An 11,340-nucleotide genomic window follows, 5' to 3' on the forward strand; every position below is an offset into this window, starting at 1 on the left:
CCCTTGGGTCGACACTGTCAATACCTTTTAGAATTTTGAATGCTTGAATTAGGTCGCCACGTAGTCTTCTTTGTTCAAGACTGAACAGATTCAATTCTTTTAGCCTGTCTGCATATGACATGCCTTTTAAGCTCGGAATAATTCTGGTCGCTCTTCTTTGCACTCTTTCTAGAGCAGCAATATCTTTTTTATAGCGAGGTGACTTGTATTAATTTAGACCACAAATCTTTGAGGGATTCTTTTACCACCTCCCCCGTTCCCCTGGTTCCCTTGGTAGTTACCACGGAATGTCCACTGTGTATTCTCTTTCTTTTCTTTACCACCTCCCCCGTTCCCCTGGTTCCCTTGGTAGTTACCACGGAATGTCCACTGTGTATTCTCTTTCTTTTCTTCCTGTGTGCTCCAGTCTCCTAAGTCACCCTGTGCTCTAATTTTAACTACCACCTTCCCTACACTTCTGATATTAATAAAGCCAGTATGACTCCCTTATATGGTGGCGGCGCGTCTCGTATTACAGCAGCACCTACACCAGCAGTCAAAGGGAACTCATCTACTTCATGCGCGTGTCCGGTATACACAGCTTCTCTCATAGTTAACTCCCGTAAGCGCTGTATGCATTCACTCAAAGTTCCCCATGAACCCCTCATTTCAGGCCAACTTTGCAATGTAGGATATTTTTCATTTGCTCCTTCTGCCATTAAAGTAAGGAGATTAGTATCACCATTATTTCCATCCATTCGGTTATGAAAACCTCTGCACCACTGTCTAATAATGAGATCTGTGCTCAAGTCCAAAAACTCAGAGTAATCACCGACATCTACACGTACATTTCCTGCTCCTGTATCGTATAACCGTAACAACCATTTATCAATTGGTTCACCTTGCTTTTGACGATATCGTTCTCTGATATCAAGACGCTCTTGTTGTGTGTAATCCTCAGTAGACAATTGAGCAGTTATTATGTTGCCTTGTGGACCAGCAACTTGTCTGCGTCTAACAATAGGTTTAGCTTGCAAAGGGGGTGGTTTGGATTCAAGGTCTGGTTCATCATTTGGATCTGGGTCAGGATTATCCGTGTCCGAGCTCCAAATGTCACCATCCCATCGTTCCGGATCCCACCCTGCTACATTTGCACTAGCCACGAACGCACGGATCTTTTTCTTACTCGGCGTTTTCTTTTTTTTAGCATTAACTTTAGCAATATACACCGCAGCCCTCTCTGCCATTCCTGTCGTTTGCTGTAATTTTCCTCGCAAAACATCACACTGTGCCTGTGCAAGGGATGCACGTCCCATTGCATCAGACAATTCTACTATTTGCCGTTCTTGCCTTTTTTTTACTTGTTCCAACTCCTCATCCTTAATGCGGTAAGCCGTATACACAATCCATAATCTACGTTGCAATGCTCGTATTGGATCTTTATTACCAACTGGTACTTTCTTTAGACATGTTGTTAATTGTTCAGGTTTTGCTTGTTTCAATAGTTTAAACCAAGATTCTGGCAGCCCTCCGCCCTTTCTTAATTCTTGTGCCCCATCACTATAAATGGTTTCATCCCATTCAGGCAGCACCTCAGGCTCAAGCTCCTTATTCTTGCGTTCAAACATTGTGATTATTTACGTCCAAACTTCCTTTTATGATCCTGCCGACAACGCCAATAATGTTGTGTGAAATTTAATTACTTTAAATTTAAAAGGAAGTTGATGTGGAAGTAAATAAGACAATTACTTCACAGAGTAATTTTAAAAGGTCCTTTATTATTTCACACACACACACACACACACACACACACACACACACACACACACACACACAGTTACATACACAGATGCTATACTGCGAATAACGATATCCCTAACGGGACACAACCCAACAAGGTTACATACAAAGATTATATTAATCACAGATCAATACAATCCATGAGACGCAACTGAACTAATTCTTACCTTTCCAAGCGGATCGGGAGAGCCCTTCGACCCTGGTAAGAGAAAGCAGCTGTCTCCAAGAAATTACAGAGCAGGACTGCGCGCTAATCCTCACGGCTGACTCTCATCAGAGCAGGGGAGAACCCCGTCCTTTATAATTTACCAAGTTAGGCTTTTGCATGCGAGAGAGTAATTGGCCAGATGTTTTTGATATTAACCCTTTTGTATAAGAACCTTGCTAAAAATGGAAACATAAAAACAAATACATTTAAATGTTTAAATTGTGTAAACTCTAAAACAAATTTTAACAGTATATTTATATTAACGTGTATGTGTGAGACACAGAACAGGACAGTGTTGCTTAAGATTAGGTCAGTCTATTCTTTCATGATGATCAACAGATCACGTAACCCTGGACCTGAGACATATTGAAGACCTATTAAATGCATAATAATCTAAGGCCTACATTATATGATACTTTTAAATTGTTAAATGTGTATATCTCTATACAAATTGTATACAAAAACAACCCAAATCTATGTTTGGTGTGTAAAGTTTAATAATATAAACAGCCAAAACAATCTAAACAAAACATACTGATTGAATTTTAAAAAGCTGGAAGTGAGTTTATGTGCTAAAAAAAGATTCTCTAAGAAGTATAGCTCAGTTTCCGCTTAAAGCTGTAGTTTACAATGGGATATTAATCTACAAAACAGGATACAGGAGGTTAAGAGGATGCTATGCAAATCCTCACAATACCGTTTCTCAGTTAATTGCATGAGCAACTTTCCGTGCATTTAGTTAAGAAGTGCAGAACCCTTTACATCTTTACTCAAACTATAATGATGTTGTATTTGATTATTCTTTTGCAAGTCTTGCTTGTGGGGATCAATGGTATAAAGATTATGCAGATGGAAACTCTGTGCTCTAGCAGTGCATGCTACACAGTACATCTCGAGAAGGTTGATTTTGAAAGGGCTTTGGAGAATTGCAAAACTAACGGAGGAAATTTGGCAACGGTAAAGAACAGTGAAGAGGAATCAGAGCTGCAGTTACTCCTGTCTAGAATCAGCGCTGAACAGTCAACTGACAGCCTTCAATTCTGGATCGGGCTTCATCTCAGAAAGGGAGACTGTACTCATGCCCTCTCACCCTTGAAAGGTTTTGCTTGGTTATCTGTAGATGAAGTCGCACATTATTCTAACTGGAAAGAAGACCCGATGACCACATGCACAGCTCAGAGGTGTGTGACTCTACAATATAACCAGTTCTCTGTAAACAGTGACAACTTCAAGTGGTCTGATAGGACATGCAAGAAGGATGCAGATGGGTATCTTTGCAAGTTTAATTTCAAAGGAATGTGCAAAACTATACATCTTGCGGGACCTGGGGAGGTTCTCTACACAACGCCGTTTGTCACCAAGCCCTTAAATTCCAGCACTGCGTTCTTACCCCTGGTACCCCATGGTACTTTTGCAAGTGTGTACTGTAAAGAAGAAAATAATTTGTATGGTATCTGCACCAACAAGGATGGGTTATTTGGCTGGACAATTTCTGGCCCATTTTGCGACTCTCATAAGTTGGGCTGCAGTTTCAGAAACGGGGAGTGCGATCACATCTGTGTTGACGAAGGTGCTGGAAGGCATCGTTGTGAATGCAATGATGGGTACCAGCTTGGGGAAGATAAACTGTCCTGTATAATCAGGGATTATTGCCAACCATTACCTTGCGAATACCAGTGTATTGCACATTTTAAAGGATTTGAATGTAAATGTCCTTCTGGGTTTGAACTCGCTGATAACCAAAAGAACTGCACTGACATCGACGAATGTTTAAACAGACCTTGTGATCAGTCGTGCATAAACACACATGGGAGTTTCACCTGCCAGTGCACAAACGAATATGAATTAGTCAGCGGGAGATGTCATGATGTAGACGAGTGCATTACGCCTGTGTGCTCTCAAGGCTGCCTAAACTCACCCGGTTCATTCTCCTGTTACTGTTCTGAGGGATACACATTGGCAGAGAATGGACAATCGTGTGTTGATATTGATGAGTGTCAAGGCTATACTAACCCTTGTGAAGATATTTGTAAAAACAGTCCTGGTAGCTTTAAGTGTTCCTGCAAGGAAAAATTCACAATCGCACCAGATGGAGTCTCTTGCATTCCAGAACAGAATCTGGAAGCCACGACAATAGCAGCTGAAGGAACGAATAGACCTGTGAACATACCTAATAATAAAGATAATCTTGTGACAGCGACTCTAGCACCAGCATTTACTTCTGGTGGTATTTCTAGCTCAGAAATAAATCAAATTGAACTAACACGCACCACAGATCAACAGTGGCAAATCTCCACAACCGCAACAGTTAAAAGCTATCCTCCTAATGAAGAGCATCACGATCCATTCAATGAATCTGGGAATCAGGAACATCTTGTTAATGGTGCTGACAAATCATTGGTGCTGGCTTCTGTGCTGGGGCCCGTTGTTGTCTTATTACTTTTAATTGCTGCTGTCACCTCCTTGGTATTATGTCGTCGCAAAGCTCTCAAAAAAGATGCAAATAAGGGAAAAACTGCCACAGACAACTACTGCTGGATGTCATCTGGAAATAAAACAACAATCAGACAGACTAAAGACTGTCCAACAGAGCATGTATAATAGCTTAGGCACTAACTGTAGTTTTAAAAGAAGCCAATATATTGTACCATTCTAGTAATTATTAATACAGGTAAAAAGGCATTTAAGCATCGGCAAAATGCCCACAACACTCGTACAATGGTCTACTACTAAATTGTACAGCATTAAAATGTTAACGCCTGTGTTCAACCAAAATACAGTACTGCACTGCAAAAGAAACAAAAACAAAAAAAAACTATGTTACAGTAGAAAAAAACAAGCAACGCAGACTACTTTATTAAGCATGTGGCATTCATATTTTGTTGTCGTTGTTGTTGAGGAAAGCACCTTTTAAATGTAAATGATCTTAATTATACATTTAAAAAGTGTGATAATTTGATGTTGTAGCCCTTAATGTAGTGCAATAACCATGTAATACATAGTTTTAGAAGAACTGAAAATAGTATGTTAAAGCAGACTCCTATTATTTTGTCAATTTGAAAGCTATGCTTTATTTCTGATACACTGGCTTTTGTAGCTGAAATAATTACAGAAATAAATAAAATAAAATTTAAAAAAAGCTAAAACTCTTTTGAGACATTTTCGTTATTTATATCAAGTGCCTAATGTTCTTCCAGCAGTACAGATCACACTGCATTTACTGTACCTAGCCTTACATTAGGTAAGATTGTAGTGTAATGTGTGCAAATCAGGGTCTATGAACCAGCTCTATACATTGCATTTATGAATGCTGAAATATTTGTGGTTACAGCAGACCTCTTCTTATTTCCTGATTTTTATTGGCATGAACATTTTTCCATTTCATTTTGACCTATTTTTTATTTAGATACTTTTACAAAGATTTATTATTTAGTTGTTATAAAATATAAAACAATGTTTCCATATCCTGCCTTTGTGGGTTTGATTAAAAAAAAAAAAACAAAAAAAGAAAAAACCTCCCATGTGCAATTATTGAACTCTGTAAACAGGACACTGCAGCTGAAAGCTATTGTGGCCCATAACAATCAATGTACAAATGGCAGTAATGAAGACAATAGAGCCATGTGTTATTGTATATACCTACTCTAATTAAGAGGACATGTGTACTGTGTACCTTGGAGAACATGTTTATTGGCATAGAGGAGATAGTTTAAACAGTTTTTCTGTCTGTCATCTCAGAGTTTTGAATATAGCTAGTAAACCCCTTGCCCAATTGTGATGAAAGGACCTACTATAGCACAAGGTAGTAAGTGTATCATAATGTCAGGGCATAGAGAGGTTGTCTGTCCTTCAGACCGTCTGTCACAGTTACATTTTTAAATATATCTAGAGAAGGGCTCCTCCAGTTGTGGTGAAAGTGAAAAGGACATTCTTTAACAAAAATGTAATATGAGATTATCAGAATCTGGAGGTGGGGGCACTGTGAGTGAATGTTATGTTATCTGACCTGATTTTTCTTTCTTTCTTTATTAAAAAAAAAATAATAATAAAAAGTTCTGCCAGAGTGCTTATTGTTCGGTGAGAGGGTTGGAGCTTTCCATAGGTCAGTTTACATGTTGGTTTGTTTCACGTGAATGGACAATGTGCTTGAAACTTGGTAGGGAAAGCTCGTGAAAATGTCCCAAAAAAACAGTCTCAGAATTTTACTGTGAAGTCTCAATTTCTTGTGAGATTCCAAGAAATGCTCATGAAATCAACGCCCACTTGCACATGTAAACACGAGTTTCTCGTAAAAATGTTAATTAGCTTGTTTACAAGTCCTTTCTTAAAGCTACTATAAAAAGTCACATGGGAATATGTAAATTACCATGGTTCAAAGATGGCAGCAGGGAAATTAATGTTTTGTTTGCAGTATTTCCTTTATCAGATTAATATGAGATAAGACACAACCCAGTTTTTGGGATGAAACCACATAACAGTCTCGCGTTTTGATTGGTCCATGTCTGTCTGTCACAAAGACGGCCGGAGTGGGTGGTGTAAGACCAGAGCCATAAAATAAAACAACAAGAGAGGTGGAGTTTGGTGGTGCTGAGTGAATGGTCTCACTCAGCATTTAATAAGTGAACAGACAGACAGGAAATAAAAATGTTGTAACAAACACAGGACATGGCACTGGTAGCCAAAATAAACAGTTAAACAAAACGGACTAACGCTTAAACAAACAATGGACTAATAAACAAACACGGTGAGCTTCTATTTTTTTTAACGATTACTATTATTCTTATTATTTTTACCTCCATCTCCAGTCCCGTTCTCCACTCACCGAACACACAACCCCGAGTATGTGAAAACATGTTGCTTTTATGCAGCTGTACCAAGACTCGACCTCTAATCAATCAGCACTTGAATTAATAAAGTACAATTCCCCGTGCTCACATATTACATTTTACTTGCACGTAAAGGGCTGTGCAATCCTCGTGCCTAAATACAAATATACATTTTAAACACTCGTGTTACACAGACCCGTTTATATTCCGTGTACCAATGACTATACACCAACATTTAACACACCACACGCAACATATAACAGAAAATACACACGGGGGCGGGCACTTTGTCACACTGTCACATGAATATGTCATCACACAAGTGGAAAAGCTTGCAGGCATTTTTAACATTGCGATCAGAGAGAGATAGAGAGAGAGAGAGAGAGAGAGAGAGAGAGAGAGAGAGAGAGAGAGAGAGAGAGAGAGAGAGAGAGATCTAATTTCCAGATCTGTGCATGTAGGGGTTGCATAGTATATATATATATATATATATATATATATATATATATATATATATATATATATATATATATATATGCAGGAGTCGCATGGTGATGTGTACGTGCAGGGGTTGCACAGGGGGTGTATATATGTAGGGGTTGCATGGTGGTGTGTGCGTGCATGGGTTGCATGGTGGGTGTATACAGTACATGCAGGGGTTGCATGGTGGGTGTATGCGTGCAGGGGTTGCATGGTGGTGTGTGCGTGCAGGGGTTGCGTGTGGATATGTGTGGAGGGGAATTGGAGTGCAGGTTAGGCGCAAAAGATGGGGCGGGAGGCGAAGGCTTATAAAGGGGGGTGCAGGGAAAAGACTGAGAAGGGTAGGGTAAAAGAAAAACTACTACAATCATTTATTTTCACTTTCAATTCCCAGTCCCCTTTTCTCACTTTATGATTTTATTTTGTGATTATTTAATTATTGTCAAAATAAACGGCCTTCATCTACTCACAGTTGCAGTCAGTCCCAAAAACTGGGCTGAATTCGAAAATGCAAAGTGGCCCAGAAATTGGGACATTATCTGAAAAGCAAAGCGGCCCAGAATTTGAGACATAAATGAAAACAAAGGCAGTCTATATGTAAAACTGTGATTACATTAGAAATAAACTAATGTATCCTATAACAAAACTGTAATAGTGTATATATATATATATATATATATATATATATATATATATATATATATATATATATATATATATATTTAGCAACTTTTAAAAAAAGAGCCCAATTATTTGATCAAAAGCGGGCAGATATTGTGTTTTTACAAGAGATGCACTGAGATAGCGCTAACCAGGCTCACTGGCTGTCTGAGTGGAAAGGTGATTGTATTTTAAGCCATGGCTAATTCTCAGTAGGGGGGGGTTGCTGTTTTATTTTCTCCTGGACTGGGTGCGGAGATTTGATCAAGTCATGATATTTTACCAGGTAAACTTTTAAGAGTGCACGTTAAACTTAGGGGGACTTTTATTGATCTTATTAATATTTATGCTCCTAATCTAGGAGGAGAAAGGATTTTATTTTTTAATAAATTATCAGAGGTATTGGGAAAGTGTGACCTGGCGCATTTACTCGTGGTGGGTAGGGGGGATTTTAATTGTACTTTAAATTTTAACCTTGACCGTAACCACGGGGAACCCCATATCCATAGTAGTCAGTGAGCTAGAGAGAGAGATATTGGAGATGGGGAGGCAACTGGATAGAAAGAGCAGTGAGATGGCATGTCAGAGCCTGCGTGAAAGGAGGCAGTGCTTGGGCAGGCTGCTAGAGGAGAGGGTGCAAAGTCCCACTTGACTCAGCTCAGAGACATCGATGCCCAAACAGCCTTTTTCTTTGGCCTGGAGAAGAGGAGGCTGGAGCAGAAACAGGTCCACTGTCTGAGGCTGCCCTGTGGGAAGGAGGTGAGCAGCTCAGTAGAGTTGCACCAGGGTGCAGTGGAGTTCTATAGTGACTTGTACAAAGCTAAGGGCTGCAACCTGCTGGATATGGCACAATTACATCAGGGTCTCCCTAGACTGAGTGAGGAGGAGAGCAGGCAACTGGATTCCTCTCTTACTTTCCAAGTGGTTACACAGCTGTCCAATGGCAAGGCACTCGGCATCGACGGACTACAGTCAGAATTTTACAAGCGTTTCTGGCCCCTGATGAGTCAGGACCTGTACCGAGCGCTGACTGAGTGCATCAGGGAGGGACAGCTCCCTCTGAGTTGCCGCCGTGCTGTTATCACCATGCTGCCAAAAAACTTGTGCAACCTTAAGAACTGGCGTCCAGTGTCTCTGCTCTGTTGCTACTATAAGTTGTTTTCCAAGGATCTGGCTGTTTGCCTGGCGTGGGTGGTGCACCAGGATCAGTCTTATTGTGTGTCTAGATGCTCCATCACCGACAACCTTTTTTTAATTCGGGACCTTTTAAATGTATCTAAACTTTTTAACCTGATCTCTGGCTTAATTTCTCTTGATCAAGAGAAAGCTTTTGACAGGGTTGATCACAAATATTTATTTGCCACATTGGAAGCTTTTGGTTTTGGTCCTATTTTTATTTCTTATATTAATCTTTTATATTTTAATGTCTTTAGTACAGTCAAGGTGAACAACAGTCTGAGCCGGTCTTTCCCAGTGCAGAGGGGAATTCGGCAGGGATGCGCTCTCTCCGGAATGCTGTACTCCCTCTCCATAGAGCCCCTGCTGCATCAGCGCCCTCTGTGCCTGACTGGCTTGGCAGTGCCCGCACTGCCCACTGCCCTGCCCATACAAATATCTGCATACGCTGATGCTCTCAATGTCTTTGTCACTGGAGACAAAGATAAAGCCACCCTGCAGGATAGCATCTATACTTTTGAGAGGGCCTTGTCTGCCTGGGTTAACTGGGCAAAGAGTAGGGCGTACCTGGTAGGTAGCTGGCAGGGGGTCACCTCTCCCTCCTTACCCCAGACACTGTCCTTGAATACAGTTGGTCTTAAGATCCTGGGCGTGTTCCTGGGCAATGAACACTTCATGCAACAGAAATGGGAAGGGCTGCTGGAGAAAGTCCAGGGGAGGTTGCAGACCTGGCAGTGGCTCCTTTCCCAGTTGTCTTTCAAGGGGAGGGTTTTCATCATTAATAACCTAGTTGCTTCCATGCTGTTGCACAAACTGGTGTGCCTGGATCCCCCCCTGGACTATTAGAGCAAATCCAGAAGAGTTTATCTGGAACGGGCATCACTGGCTGTGCCCCGCGGTGCTGTACCTTCCCCCATGTGAAGGGGGCCTGGGACTGATTAACCTCTCCTGCAGGGTGATTGCTTTCTGAATGCAGGCGGCTCAGCGGCTGCTGTATTGCACAAGACTGTGTTGGTAGGGGCTGGCTTTCTCTCTGCCACACAGGGCGGGCCGGCTGGGTTTAGACAAACATCTTTTTCTCATTTCCCTTGACAGATTCCCCAACTCAGGACTGGACACATTCTACAGTACTATATTCAATGCCTGGCACCTTCTCCATACTAGCAGGACTGATTCCTCTCTATGCAGTCAATGGATCTTTGAAGAACCCCTGTTTTTTAATCCTATTTTTAATTGTTCCCATTTTAATTCTGTCACTTTGTGTGGTGTGTTTTTAAATGCTGGTTTTACAAAACTGGGCCATTTTTTTGAATTCACAGATTTTAAGTGGAGGTCCAGCAGGGAAATGAGCATGCTGCTGGGTATCAGATCAGGGAGGTTACTGAAGAAGATGCTGATTGACTTGAAGGCCTCTAAGCCCGGCTCTCTCTGGGTATGTGGAGGGGTGTCTAATTTAGCATGTAGCCGTCGAACCTGTTCTCTGTTCCCCACAGTGCTGGTCTCCCCCACAGGCCCCCGGCAGAGGAGGGGCAGCCTGGGAGGCTGCTGTCAGTGAACAACCTCACCGAGTTGCATTTTCATGCCACAGAAAAGAAACAATTGTATCACCAAGTGGAGGGCACAGATGGGGGTGAGCGAGGCAGTGATACCCAGCTGGCACTTTCTGTACAAACTACCCCTGCCCAAATGCTCAGGAGACCTGCAGTGGCATGTATTGCACAGCATTGTGGCCACAAACCGTTATCTGAGCTGGGTGGAGCCTGGAGTGAGTGAGCAGTGTCCCTTCTGTCCTGCTTCAGAGACGGTGTATCACCTGTTCACTGACTGCCCCCAACTGCTGCCCTTCTTTCAGCTTTTAACAGATCTATTAGCATTTCTTGGTGTTGTTTTTACTAAAACATTATTTATTTTTACTATCCCCTATAATTCAAAACAATGACAAAAGTGTGTGCTTGTTAATTTTATCCTTGGTCAAACGAAGTTAGCCATTTTTAAATCTCGAAAAAACAAGATTTTAGCCACTGGTTTTACTGATGCCTGGAGTGTTTTTAGAGTCCTGCTTGTTAGTAGAATTCAGGTGGAAAAAAAACTCAAAACTCTCTCTCTCTCTCTCTCTCTCTCTCTCTCTCTCTCTCTCTCTCTCTCTCTCTCTCTCTCTCTCTCTCTCTCTCTGATCACAATATAAAAAATGCTTGCAAGCTTTTCCATTCG

The 11,340-nt window shown here is 41.3% G+C and overlaps 1 protein-coding gene across 1 annotated transcript; it reads left to right on the plus strand.

The window, feature by feature from the left end:
* The first annotated feature begins 2,696 nt into the window (after nt 1-2,696).
* Nucleotides 2,697-5,997, plus strand: LOC121315944 (complement component C1q receptor-like). Its single transcript, XM_041250568.1, has one exon. The coding sequence runs from the start codon at nt 2,768-2,770 to the stop codon at nt 4,586-4,588; it is 1,821 nt and encodes a 606-aa protein (XP_041106502.1). The 5' UTR covers nt 2,697-2,767; the 3' UTR covers nt 4,589-5,997.
* The last annotated feature ends 5,343 nt before the right edge of the window (nt 5,998-11,340 follow it).

The sequence above is a fragment of the Polyodon spathula genome, chromosome 5 (genome assembly GCF_017654505.1).
Source record: "Polyodon spathula isolate WHYD16114869_AA chromosome 5, ASM1765450v1, whole genome shotgun sequence".
NCBI lineage: Eukaryota > Metazoa > Chordata > Actinopteri > Acipenseriformes > Polyodontidae > Polyodon > Polyodon spathula.

Coding starts and splice junctions, on each gene's coding strand:
- LOC121315944 (XM_041250568.1), top strand. CDS start 2,768: ATGATGTTGTATTTGATTATTCTTTTGCAAGTCTTGCTTGTGGGGATC.